The 14,953-nt window shown below is 41.4% G+C and overlaps 1 protein-coding gene across 6 annotated transcripts in view; it reads right to left on the minus strand.

Annotated features, from left to right (window-relative positions):
- Positions 1–4,834: 4,834 nt before the first annotated feature.
- Positions 4,835–14,953, minus strand: part of HOXD3 (homeobox D3) — a 328,853-nt gene continuing 318,734 nt past the window's right edge. For all 6 annotated transcript variants that reach the window (XM_068245450.1, XM_068245449.1, XM_068245455.1 and 3 more), the window contains 2 exons: positions 7,799–8,318; positions 4,835–6,022 (listed from right to left, as the gene is read on the minus strand). In XM_068245450.1, the coding sequence (XP_068101551.1) occupies positions 5,271–6,022; positions 7,799–8,285 (1,239 nt within the window). In that variant the 5' untranslated portion in view covers positions 8,286–8,318 and the 3' untranslated portion in view covers positions 4,835–5,270. The remainder of the gene's footprint in view (positions 6,023–7,798; positions 8,319–14,953) is intronic.

Here is a 14,953-nt window from a genome sequence, read left to right on the forward strand (position 1 = left end):
GATTGCCCAATCAGAATTGAAGGTGTGTACCAAGCTTTGGTCTGTTCTTGGGTTGCGGAGACACAGGGCCGGATTTGTACTCTTTACCGCCCTAGGCCAGTGTCACCAGCCACCCCCTCTAGTATAGGTAGCCAGATGACTCCTCCCCCCTTTCCCTCCAGTATAGGTAGCTAGATGACTCCCTTAATCCGTCCTTTTCCCACCCCCCACTTTTCAGTATAAGTAGCCAGCTCGCCTTCACACCGCAGCAGCCATCTTTGTCACTTATTTCTCCACTCATCTCCACTGCAGAAGCTTCCTCTTACTTTCCATCTCCAATGCTGCCCAAGTCCATAGACACCGGCCATAATGCAAACGTGCACAGAGAGCAAGGTGGCCACTGACAGCAGAGTACCACGGTCAGGCAGTCGCCTGATCTCCCTGCATTGCAGTATTCGCAAGTTTGCAAATGCTGCACCACTTTAGCCTGCTGATTTGGTGCCCTTCCTCCTGTGGTGCCCTAGGCCATGGTCTAGAGTGCCTTGGCCTAAATCCGGCCCTGCGGAGACACATCCAATGTTTATTTGCCAGTGTTTGGCCAATTTTACCACTTCTATGTAGTATGAGAGCATACCTACACAATCTGTTCAAAGTATTCAAAATCTGCTGACCCCAAACTACATAAAGGTGGTAAAACTGGCCAATCATTGGACAATAAAAATAGGATGTATACACACCCTTAAAGGAGTTATCAGGCAATCTAAAGTCCGCTCCGGCCCACGTGGCGGTGATTGACAGCGCCGCTCGCACAGGCGCAGTACAGGCCGACCTGGAGGTCGACCTGACGTCATCGCCGGGGACCGGGAGCGAACTGCGGTGAACGGGTGAAGAGAGAGCTGCGGCGAGGGACATGCTGGGAGCTTGGGGCTGGAGGAAGCCTCGGGTAAGTAGCACTTATTTTCTTTAGATTGCCTGATAACTCCTTTAAGCCTGGAACACACCCTCAATTTTTGATTGTCCGATGATTGTCCAATTTTACCACCTCCATGTAGTATGAAGGCCAACGGGTTTTGAATACCTTACTTTGAACAGATGTAGTAGGTAAACTCTCTTACTACATGGAGGTGGTAAACATGGTCAGTGATTGGCCAATAAAAGTTGAAGATGTGTACCAGCCTGGTACACTCTTTCAATTAGGATAGGCCAATCACTGACCATTTTTACCACGTCCATGTAGTATGAGGGTTCACCTACACATCTGCTCCTAGTATTCAATATCTGCTGACCCTCATACTACACAGAGGTGGTAAAATTGGTCAGTGATTGGCCAGTCATAATTGAAAGTGTGTACTTGGCTTTAGTAAAAAATTAATGATTTACAAACAATTTTTGTCAAAATTATGTGTAGCTATTTTGACAATAAGTATGCTTCTCTTATGATGATAATAATATATATCATACATGTAGTAGTAATAATAAGAAATAAATAGATCGCTGTGTGTTGTGCTTTTTTGTGTGGATCTATCTAGAAAATTTACTTTTCACAGAAAAAAAAATAATAAAATACATTTTGAGAAGCAGTTTCTGAATTCCCTTTATTAAAAAAATGTAAATGGTTTATTAAATAAGCATGCAATCTTTTTAAATACTTTTCGTATTTTATGGGGATTGTATGTTATATTTCCACAACTATGCTATAGGTAAAAGTGCCAAATTACACCACACATTCCAAATTTACCCAAATTTTGCAAACGTTATTAGTTGTGTTTTGTAGTAAGGCTCATTAACTAGTTTAGAGCACAAACCTCATTGATTATTTTTGGATTCCAGTTCATGTGCACCCCTTGGTTGTAGGGTGTGCTGAGCTGAGGAGAAGGATTAGCTATTAGCTTTTATTTTCGGGCCTTGCATAGTAGTCATTAGCTGTGGAAGGAGTGACTAGGGATGGAAGGAGAGCATCTGCTTCTAAGTAGATAAAGAAACCCCTGACTCAAGCATTCCTCAAAATGGCGACCAGGGCTGTGCTGTCCCCCATTCACAGGGAACGCCGTCTATTGAAGAGGAGGCCTGGAACCTTCCAGCCATTTGTGTCCTACCAGATCTACAAGAATGGAGAGGGGAGATGCTCACATTCGGGAACCTCTTTTGTCCTGTGGTGCGAAGATAACATCTGCTCCATAGCATATCACAGATTTGGTGTCCTCGGGTTTCGAGACCTCCTAGATTTGCATGAATGTCAATAACCGCCCTGAAAGAGTTAACCTAAAGACGTGAATCCTGTGGCTTTTCCTGAGCAATCCAATAAAATAAATCAATGTTTTCTTTTTCTTTTCTTAACACGGTTTGAATTGATTTGCTCTTGGTTGAGAGGCACTTTGTGTCCTGAGCACTTGCACTGCAGCATAGTGCAGGGCCATTAAATACTAGTGCAATATGTTGCAAGGTATCTCCTGAGTGAATCCATTCTGTTTATACAGGTTGGAGCTCCCTGTAAGTAGATGATAGGAGGATTCACTGCTGCAAACCACAAAATGGAGGGATGCTCGGCTTCCATGTAATGATGATTGGGGCTGCGTTACTGTACCACACCACACTGCAGCACCACAAAGGGGCTGATTAAACTGTATCCTAACAAAGCAGGTGTTTAAGCAAAATGTTTGTTTATTGTCATCTTTTGTATGGATTGGAAACCACACTTGTGGTCGGGCTAGTAGAGTTAATCAATGGGCCGGTAGGGAGGGCAGCTCTCCCACACACACTGCATTCTTTGCCCTTGTAGTGTGTAGGATGTTGCAGTACATGGCTCAGATGCTGAGATGAGCTAACTTGCACAGCGGCATAGCCCCCCACACGTTAACTCCTTCCTCGCCGACCCTGCCGGACCCTCTGGCAGGAAATGAGAGTTTTAATTAGCTGCAGAATCAGGACACAATGCGGCATGCTACCTGGCATATAGGCTGCCTGCATATACTTAACCTAATTCCACACATCCCACTTCAGATGCAGTGCTGTCAGTGGTGTAGCATGCTAAATCATGGTGTATGGGGTGTTTGCCTGATTTTAAAGATTTATTATAGTTTTACTTTATATCCCAGCCTATCATTGCAGCCATGACAGCATAAGAATGAATACTCATATAGTACATATGTGAGTGTATGTACACAAACATATATATATATATATATATATATATATATATATAATCATCATCATCATTATTATATGTGTATTATTGATCTATAAAGCGCCAACATATTCAGTGGCACTGTACAAAGTATATATATATATATATATATATATATATATATATATATATATATATATATATATATACCCACACACACACAGCACAGCACACACAACACATATGTGTGGGTATATATTAGCACACAAGCCAAAACCACCACTGTCTGAGGATATTGAGGACAGTATGGAAGCAGATAATTCGCAGACCTGCAATTTCCATTTTATTGGGACTGCTTAATGCGTTGCAAATGTACAGAGTGTCTCCAGTTCCCTCCCTGCTCGGCCTGGACTTCATCAGACAATAAAGGGCTCCTTCGGTGGGTACATTTTGGCGTTGTTTTTTGAGTGGTCGCTGCCTGTAGTCTTCCCCCGTCTACAACACGAGGGGTCAAATATTCACTCGCCAGGAACCTGATCTGCTTTCACGGCCAGAGTAGGAGTTGATGTTAGTTGGACAAACAAACAGGAATGCGTAGGAAGAGGATTGCTCTGAGTACAAAATAATGAATCCGAAACCGTGGGCCGCTCATTTATCTCAACCTCCTTTATTTGCAAGTACATCGCGAGACAACTGTCACCAGAGATCAGCCAATGTCTATAAATAAAATAAATCATTTTTTATAACTATTATTATTTTTTATTAACCCTACATAATACTGTAGATCATACCCTGTAAACGAAATTTCATTGTTTAAAAAAAGCCCTTCCCAAGAATGTTTTGATAACCTTGAAAACACTGGGCTACTGAATTTTTTTTTCTGAGCTTTTTGCTTTTTTTTGTTTTTTACATCGTGATTGTCGTTTTTTTTGTTTTTTTTTTTCTGACTTTTTTCTATTTTTTTCTAAAACTGTTACACTTTGAATTTCAAATGTACATCTAATATACAAATCGTCATTTTAGGATAACAATGAAAGCCACACCAAGTATGGACCAAGCAAAAAACGTGAAGAGGTGCCATAGCAAGCTATGTAGAGATGGAACAGTACTCCTTACAGATTGTAAAATGTTAGCACTGGGCGCCGGACCACAAGGAGTCCGGGTCACATTATAATCAGGATGTGGCCTTAATGAAAAAAATATATATAGCAAGGTCACGTGATGCAGCTTGCGTGGACCAATGCTGACGAAAAAAAAATATTTCACCTTTTCTAGCTGATCAGACTATTAAAAAAGATACACTACTCTTCAGATATAATTTTTATTCTAAATACTGCTGGAATGGTACTAGACAATTAAAAATAAAAAATTGTAACTTTTCGAAATGTCAGATATCCATTGTGATACACTACATTTGTTTTTGCTGTCCCTACAAATAAGACAATTGTCCAAGATTGGGCCAATCTACTAAAAAAAAATAATAATAATAAAAGAAAAACAAAAAACAACAATATAATAATAAAAGAAAAACAAAGAGTGACCCTATCACCACAATGGACCTAAATCATTTCCCCAAGTTATTACTGAGTAAGTTTCACATATTCACATAAATACATTTAAGACGAGTTTAAGACGAGGATAAATAATTCATGGCTAAAAAATAATCATTAAACAAAAAGTTGGGCAGAGAAATAATAAATAGGCGATACTTATTTGAATGCAATTCCAACATCACTAAAATATTCATAAATAAGCAAAAACAAAAATTAAAAAAAAAAATCAGTTCATATGCAAGTCGCTTTCCTTTCATATCCGTTTGGTCAAAAAAAAAATCTTCTGCATGACGCTAGCTAAAGACTCTAAATCTAGCAGACTTACCTTCAAGTACATCATTTATAGTGTTTTTTGTGCCTTGCTTCGCAGTTTATTGCACTGTCATGCTGAAAAGACTAAACAGGGTCCCTTTTATCCTAGAATTTTTTTTACGAATCGCAGAAAGGAATGGAGCCCCAATCATGATAGGACATTCCTTTGAGCTATTGGCACTCAGAATCATAAGATACATTAACAATTTCTTTCAGAAAAAGTGAGGTAATTTCAAAGGAGTTACAGTTAGCTTCTTTCTCTCTGTCTCTGCCGCTCTCCCCTCTGTTCTCTCCCTTTGTGGTTACAAATGCGTCAGTTTGGGGGCCTCTTGCATCCTTCCCTGAGTGCTGTGGTGAGAAGATAGGTCTGTGTAGGTAGGGTGGGGGTCACAAGGTCCATGGTGATGGTTGCCTGGTATCTGTGCAGCGCAGCTGTAGTCCACACTGGCAGATGACGGGTGAGAAAGATGACCCACGTTGAACATAGGACCAGAGGCTGGCATAGAATCAACAAAGTTCCCCCCGACATAGACAGGGCTGCCCTGCAAATTGGGGTTGGCAAAGCCACTGTTGCCCTGCATGGTGTGGTGGTCGTACTCTGCACCGGGGTATCTTTTCTGCTGGGGCAAACAGCTGGCCAGGGGGGCCGTGTAGGCAGCCAGCCCGTACATATTTTGCTGGGATTTGGCAAAGGACGTCGGGGATGGGGCGTCGTAGCCGAGGCTGTTGACCGTCGGGAGTTGACTTGAGTATCCTATATGGCTGGAGCCACTCAAAGGTGGGCTGCGGTCGGGGGACTGTCCCGCTGGAGAGTGCATGATGCCCTTGGCTTTCTGGTCCTTCTTGTACTTCATTCTGCGGTTCTGGAACCAGATCTTGATCTGGCGCTCGGTGAGGTTCAGCAGGTTGGCCATCTCCACCCTGCGGGGGCGACACAGGTAGCGGTTGAAGTGGAATTCTTTCTCCAGCTCCACCAGTTGCGCGCTGGTGTACGCCGTCCGCACTCTCTTGGAGGCAGGACCAGTGGGGCTTTTCTCCTCGCAGGTGGTGTCTCCTGCGTTGAAAAATTGGATATTATAAAGTTATTGCATACAGAACCGCGCAAATCAGAGATCATAAAACACAGGCAAAGCAACCTAACTTAGAACAATGGCCCACCAGCGCTGACTGCTTGAGAATGGATGGCAATTGTGAGATCCCTTTGTTTCAGCAAAAGGGTTAATGGTTAACCTTATGCAACTATCTATCTGTCACTTACCTAATGCTTATATTGCCCTATCACAGCCATCTGCAAACTTTACACTAATTATGCAACATTTAAACGGTTCTATAATGTTCAGATTATTTGGGGGACACCATGGTTAGGAATTTATTCCAGTCTGATATTATTATTGTTCATATACAGTATCTATACTTTGGTTTGCTTAGTTTTTTATCATTATTTAAATGTTTTCGTTTGTTTGTTTTTTTCAAGATACCTAATGTCTGTTTATTTTGCTTATCTTATCTTCCAAGGTTCTGATATGTTATATGATAAGGTTCAAGGTATGTTCTGATACATTTATGTACATCTAGTAATCAGAGCGCACATTATATAAAAGACATCACTGCACTCTTAGGGTAATAATAAGCCAGCAACACACACAACGATTAAGTATTAAAATATTATGGATAAGCGTACATTTTATTCAGTATCTTCGTTTAACCCTGTCTTCTCTCCCTACTCTGCTACCTTCATCCCTCTCTATAACAAATAATTCCTCCCTCCCCGCCCCCTGACCAATGACCACCCATCCTTCACTCTATAGCCCAGGCCTAATGATTACATTTGGGCACACATTGGGTATTGGCTATAAAAATACATCAATATTTATACATAAAATGTCTGACTTATAACTGGAATGGGTTTCACCACTGACTCAGCAAACACACACCCCTCCAGTAGGTTCTGCCTATTCTTGGGCTAAATGGGAGGCCAGCTGCTGTCCTCAGTATGTCTTCAAGCTAGTGAATAGGTTCTGTGTAGGACCAGGTGCTCCTATCTGTCTGCAAAGATCCAGATGAGCTGGATGTCCTCTTTAACCATTGTGTGTTGGGGTGTACCACGAACACCAGGTGATGCATTCATTCTAACCTCATATGGAAATAATTGTGCTCCCCGTAGATGTACAAAGTCTAAGCATTAAATTCATATGGTTTCAATAAAAGCACAATGTTCAAAGAACCCACGGACTTTGCCTCCATTACTATACATGTGTAATGAATATTAATAATTACCTTAGCAAATGGTACTGTGGTTGAAACTTCAATAAGGAGTGTTGGGAAATGACCGATATTCTGCCTCATATGTGAAAGTGTAGTAAAAGGTACAGAGGGGCTGATTTATCAATACCAGTGCTAGGAAAATTACATCAAACCTGGAGCAGATGCTCACAGCGACCAATCAGGACCCTTGATCTGGGCATCTGCTCCATTTCAGCACCAGTTTTTGCTCCAATTCTCCTTGCCATGGATTAATAAATCTGTCCCAGTGTTACAGTCCATAGTAACCAGTTTCCTTGTTTAACTTTTAAACCAGCAGTGCAGAAAAGCGAGTTAAAAGTGAACACGTTGCCATGGGCACAAGGGACAATTTCCTTTGTAAAACATTTTGCACATGAGGCCTACTGTGGTTTGCTGAAGCCAGTTAGAGTGTGAAGCCATTTTCCATAGCTTGTACTTAAGTATCTCCTACACTGAGCCTAAATGTTCCCTCACAGGAAGAAGAAAGAAAGCCTTATGGAGAACAAGCAATGGACATCACATGAACCCATAAAAGAGTATTCTGTACCTGGAGGAGTACTGCCATTTTTCTGCTTGGCGTTTTGTCTCGACTCTTTCATCCAAGGGAAGATCTGCTTGCTTATGGTAGCCTGGGAGGAATTGGATGCATTGGAGGATTTGCTCTTTTTCTGTGTTGAGGTATTGCCATGGCTGGGTGAAGAGGGGGGCAGAGATGGAGCTTGGTGAGGCTGATCATTCATATTGGTGGTCTGGCTGGCATTCTGATTAGAAGATGTCCTCATGCAGCTGCCACTGATATCACTAGTCTTATGGTTTGGGGGTCTGATGGCAGATGGTTGGATGGAACAGGCTGAGCTCGGATAATCATTCTCTAGAGCAGACTGGGGGTATGGCTGATGACTTGAGCTGTAGCTGTATGACTCAGGCTTGGCATATGTGTAACCACCAAAAAGTCCAGAGTTCTCATAGTATGCTGTTTTCTGCATCTTGCTTTCTCTCAGTGATAGGGAACCTACGCCCTTATCAATGAGCATTGACCTCTTCTGTCAAATCTTCTCAGTAGACTCCTAGAAAGACAAAAGCACATATATTTTACCAATAAAGCCTGAAGCAGCACATGAAGTGAATTTGTGCTGGCGGTTGATGCTAGTTCCATGGCACTTACAATGCTCACAGCCAAAATAAACAGGTTATCTCCAACTAGCATGCTGCGTGATTTTCCTAAAAGGCAAATGCGAGGGAAAGCAGCAAAATTTTACTGTGATCACTTAAAACATCCAATCACGTGCAGAGACGTTTGGTGTTTCTCTCCTGTGCACCTCATTGGATGTCTCAAGTCATTACAATGAAACTTCACTACTTGACAACACACGCCCTTTTTAGAAGAGCACTACCAGTGGCTGCTACCATAGGTTCCACAGTTATATCACTCCAGTGCAGGGTTCCTTTAGGGCCTGAGCCCACTAATGCATTTGTGTCTGCTTCTGTCCACTTTTCAGTAACACATAAATGTTACAGATGCTAAAAAGAGGACAGAGGTGTACACAAATGCATTAGTGGGATTAGACTCTTAAGCTAGCAGAAAAAGTTCACAGTATGGGGGCTCATATGGGTGAGTTCCAGCTATATGAACTCACTGCCCCTACAACTCTATGGGCATAATGACGTCTCTGCATTGTAACAGACTACTTTATACTAACAAACTTTCTACGCTGCCTTTCCTGATAACATATGCAAAGCATGCATGTTACATGTTTTATGCTATGAAAATACAGAGCATGTTTTAATGTGCAGAGCGTGCATTATGTTATGTCTACGTTGCAGAATGGATGTTACGTAACACACATTGGGTTTTATGCACCAAATTACAATACAGTTGCCTCCACGCATTACCATAGCAACACAAGCGTTAACCCGGTAATGTGAATGGCGCTAATGTGTTAACGGCTGACGGTTCCCCCTGCGCTAGTTGTTAAATTGTTAAAAGTGCCGTGTGCTCCCTGCACATGGCAACTTTACCATACTGTAGTGCACCAGGCCCATGAGTATTTTGCTGGTGGCTTAAAAGGCATTTTATTGACAAGGTACGAAAATGTCACTTAAGGTGGCCATACACTCGTTAGATTAGCAGCAGATAGATCATCAGATAGATTTTCTGATCTATCTGATGTGTTTAGGAACATTTTTTACTAGGAACAGATTTCCAATAGATTTCAGTGTGAAATCTATTGAAAATCGATCTGATGGCATTTTTTTGCCATCAGATTTCCATTAGGTCCAATGCAAATTGATAAGCAATATCATCAGATCGACCTAGATTTTTCAGCATGTCAGATCGATTGAAATCAATCGAAATCAATCAAAATCGGCCGCAAATCTGCGGCTGAGTGTATGGGCCCCTTTAGGAGAAAACTTAGGAGAAAAAAAGTGGCCATACACTCGTTAGATTAGCAGCAGATAGATCATCAGATAGATTTCTGATCTATCTGATGTGTTTAGGAACATTTTTTACTAGGAACATAGCTTTACTATAGAAATGGAGTCGCCTTGTGTTTACTGTCCAATCCACATCTGACCTGAGCAGCAATACACTCAATCTGTGCATATCAGATGATTTCATACTAGGGTTATTATGATGACCAGAGCCTGTGTGGGTGCAGCCTTAGTGCAGAACATACAACATCATAAGCGAGCAGTGTAATATTAGGCCTATGCTGTGCCATGCTCTGCTTAGAATCTAAGCCTTAGATGGATATCCCCAGATATTTACTATGTTCAGAGAAATAGCTGTGCCCACTGCAGTCAGATCATGTGACTGCAACAGGTCCTGCTAGCAATGGGGCCCGTGAAAGTTTAGTTACATAGTGGTTTGTGCAGCTAGAATTAGAATTTGAATAACAAGAACAAAACAGAAAAGCTGTTCATTAATGCAGTGTACCATAAGCTGCCTTTTTGCAATGCATTTACCAATGTGATATGGTAACACAATTTATTTTAATAGTAAGCTATTAAATATCCATTATGGGATTGGTTTGCTGTACAGCCTCTTGAAATATCCATCGTACCCTACTGAAAATGTTTAAACACACACGCACACATACAGACACAAACACAGATTCTCATACACATATACCCACACACACTAAACACACACACACAGACACAAACACAGACTCACATACACATGTATACACACACATACACACACACACACACACACACACACACACACACACACACACAAACACACACACTATACACACACACAAACACACATACTATACACACACACACACAAACAAACACACACACTATACACACACACACACACACACACACACACAAACACACACGCTATACACACACACACACACACACACAAACACAAAGGCCTGGAACCCACTGAAATCCGCAAACGCAAAACGCAACCGCTAGCGTTTTGTCTGAGCGGTTTGCAAGCGGATTCATGTGCGTTTTTGGTCATGTTTTGCAACATTGTATTTTTTTGCCCAGCGGGTGCGTAGCGTTTTGCGTTTTTATCCTGATTGGTCCTGTGAATTATTTTTCATTTTGTTACAGTGTGCTGAACCGCAAAACGCTAGCAAAACCGCTCAGTTTAGGTTTTGCTGAGCGTTTCCGCTAGCGGTTCAATACTTTACATTGAAGCGCTAACGCTCCCAAAATGCTGCAGGTCCTGCGTTTGCGTTTCTGAGAAACGCAAACGCTCCTGTGGAAGTTGCCCCATCCATTAACATTAGCCCAGCGTTTTGGCAAACTGCTAGCGTATCGCAGTGCTGCCAAAACGCTACCAAAAGCGCTCCTGTGGGTTCCAGCCCAAACACAGATTCTCATACACATGTATACACACACACACACACACACTACGCACACAAACACACACACACTACACACACACACACACACACACACACACACACACACACACACACACACACACTGCACACACACACTACAGAAACACACACCACATTCCATTACATTGTTTCTCTTTTTCCCTTCTCATGTCAAAATGCAAATCTCAGTATCCTCAAACTGAGCAGAATGGGAACTTCAAGATGCTGCACAAGCAAACTGTGAGCAAAATGGTTAATGAAATGTGATTGCGGCCTTGGTACAGTGAAGCAACTTAACCAAAGAAATGTATAAATATGGCCACATGTTAAGGACATCTTCATGTAAACCAGCTCGTCTATGGAAGCAGCCATTACCATTTGCCTTCAGCCCAAGCTCATTTAAAACATACACCATTACTGTCATTTGTAGCACTTGTGACATTAATGGTTGTTCACACAGTGAAAATGATGATTATTTGTGTAAGCGAGCCTCTGTGCTTGCACTAGCCTGTTACTGTTACATACTCCCCTACCCCTAGGCCCGGAGTGGTGTAATAATGACACAACCAATAGCATTCCTACAGCATCCCTGTACTTCTAGAAGCCTTCCACTTCATTTAGCTTTCTTTATTGCTTCATTCTAAGAATTTCTCTCTATGGAGAGTTTGATGTGGTGGCTGGAGAGCTGCACAGTGCCAAACTGGAAGTGTTCTGTGTGCTTACATTTTACCAGCTCAAATAGAAACACTTTATGAGTATTAAAGTGTCTCTTTCCCTTTCACCAACCATTAAATGGAATCTGAAGTGGAAATAACCTTATGATATAATGAATTGTATGTGTAGTACAGCTAAGAAATACAACATTAGTAGCACAGATATGAGTCTCATATTGTTTCCAGTACAGGAAGAATTAAGAAACTTCAGTTGTTTTCTATGCAAAAGAGCTTCTCTTTGCTCTCCCGACTAATTTAGTCAGAGAGCAATGCTATTTTCTGAAGCACTTATCTCAAACTTTTCTCACTGTTTATTTTTTATTTAAAGGACCACTATTGTGAAAAAGTAGGCAGTTAAAATCTGAAAGAACTGACAGGTTTTGGGCCAGTCCATCTCCTCATGGGGGTTTCTCAGGGTTTTCTTTGTTTTCAGCAGCATTTCCTGAACAGCCGTTGCAAAGTCTAATGCTACGTACACACATGCGACAACGATCATTCGTTAAGAACGACGAACGAACTTTTAATTGATGAAAGAACGACCTAAGTAAAGGTAGTTTTAAAATGTGTGTAACGATCTGATCGTTAGAACAAACGTTACATCACAGAAAGCAACTATTGCGCCTGCGCATAAAAATGAGAAGTTCCATGGAGAAATAGTGAAATGCGCATGTCAAGCCTAGTACGAACGATCGTTTCCAACGATGTACTACTTTTGCAAACGATCGTCGTTGGTTAAAATCCGCCGAGACAGAACTTTCTTTTGTAGCGATTTGGCTCGTTCGTCGTTTGCCTTAATAGTCGGTGGTTCGTTTTTTGTAACGATCGTCGTTGGTAAAGATAGGGGAACGATCGTTACAAACGACTATAGTCGCATGTGTGTACGCACCTTTACTGAGAAAATAGTGTGCAAGTGATTAGGGAGGCCGGCTGGTATCTTACTATTTTGGCAGTTAAACTGTTGTTCAGGAAATGCTGTTGAAAACAAAGAAAACCTGTCGCTTCTGTCGGATTTTAGCTGCCTACTTTTTTCGCGATAGTGGTCCTTTAAGGTTTTTCTGCCAGGAAGTTCAAAGGGCCATTAGCTCTGCTCTGTTTCATGATTTAAAATACAGAGTGTAATTAGTGAACTGAAAATATTAGAGAATGGTGCGATATAGAAAAAAAGCTATATAACTAAAAATAAAAATATGAGACTCTTTTCTTTGCTACTAATATTCTATTAATTACTATACATGAAATTAATTATAAGGGGTTTTTTTGCTTCAGAATCACTTTAAGGCCAGAAACCCACTAGGAGCGATTTTCTGTGTGCTTTGCGATTTGAAAACTCTTGCTAATGTAATGCTATGGGTGTGATCCCACTTGAGCGGTGTGATTTTATAAAAAGCCCCCATAGCATTGCATTAGCAAGAGCGGTTTCAAATCACTAGCGCTTAGAAATCGCTACTAGTGGGTTTCTGGCCTAAATCTGGATAGAGCATGCCCACCACCTTATCCCACTCAGGATACATAGGTTCAGCCATATTTTGGAAGCGCCCAGGCCTGACATGCTTAAAAATGTGGATAAAGATTAACTTGGCCCCTCCGCCCTGCAGCCTGTGTGATCTCCCCTCTATGGCTTGATGGATTGAACTACATTGAAAACTTGAGAAACTTGCAGGGGGAGAAGCTGTGTCCTTTGTATGCCGGGCCCTGCAACTCCCCCCGGTTAAAATATAACCACTTCTATTCAGGGTCTTTGCGTCCGATGCGTTTGAGGAGGGAAAAAATCGCCATGTCAGCTTTTGTGAGATGTAATTATTTGATGCCTTTTCTAAGGGATGGAAGCGAAGCTACGCGGATGGCGAAGTTACACTGCAAGGTATAGCGTGCGTGTTGTGACAGTAATTGTTTAAATAGTGGCACCATTTCCAATACCCGCAAGATTTATTATCTCGTCCGTATTAGCATAACGACTGAGGAAAAATGGAAAGCAATTACGCAAACAGTATAGTTTAATCAAATCGAACTGTAAAATATAATGCAAGTTGCACTTTACATTATTGGGATATTTAATCTGGAGGATCGGAACTGCAATCCAGCTCTTATTTAGTGTCTGTTTAAAGCCACTATTGCCATCCTCATTGTGAAGTCAGTTTAATTATTAGCCCTGAGAAGAAGTGCTGCTTCTGTGCTTAATACTGAGAGCAATACTGAGCAAACCTCTATACATCCCCCCCCCCCCCCCCCCCATCATCATTAAAGGAAAGGAAATATTGGGCATATGTGAAAATGTGATGTCATGAATTACCTTAGCAACTAATGTACACTCTATAGTACATTAGTTACACTCTATGGTACATCCTATGCAATTTACCATCAGATCAATGGGTTGAAACGATAATTTTTGACTTTTCGGATCCATTTTCAAATCACTAATGCATACAATCGATCCGGTTATCGATCAGGAGTAGATCAGAGATGTTGGAAGTTATCGTTTGGACCCTTCGATCTGATAGGAAATTGCATAGCGTGTATGTAGCATCTACAACTTCCTTCATCTACAACTGCAGTCCTCCTCCTTACCAGAGATGGTCAATGAGAGGCAAATAATTCTAATTTGCATGCAGATTTATTGCAAATTGTATGCAGCATGGAACTGGGCTGATAATGATGTACTTCATGCTAATTTAATGCAAGTGACATGTAGCTCGCTATTTGGCTAATTGGAATCGACAGGAAGTCCATTTGAGTGGCCTAATTCCAAGCTGAATTCATTTGCATTAAATTTGCATGCAAGTTGGAAATGTTTGTATCTGATTGACCATCCCGGTCCCTTATCTACTTGGTGATACTCCACTCCCTTAAGATATCATCTTACAACCTTTCTAGTGTATTCACTGTTTAACCTTCTACTACATAGATTTGGTATGATTGTACAATCAAGATTGTATCATTAGTGGGCACTGTTAGAGTGTAAGCTCTGCTGCTGGGTAGCGTCAGCCTGTCCTCTTTTGTCAAATTATTTAATTATTTGTCCCAAGTTATGACTCCACAGTGTGTGTGTGCGTGCGTGCGTGCGTGTTAAAGGTAGCCACACACTATACAATCTTTTATCTTTTTGCCCAATTGAATTTTCAATTAAGCAAAAATGTC

This window comes from Hyperolius riggenbachi, chromosome 7, assembly GCF_040937935.1.
Source record: "Hyperolius riggenbachi isolate aHypRig1 chromosome 7, aHypRig1.pri, whole genome shotgun sequence".
Lineage (NCBI taxonomy): Eukaryota > Metazoa > Chordata > Amphibia > Anura > Hyperoliidae > Hyperolius > Hyperolius riggenbachi.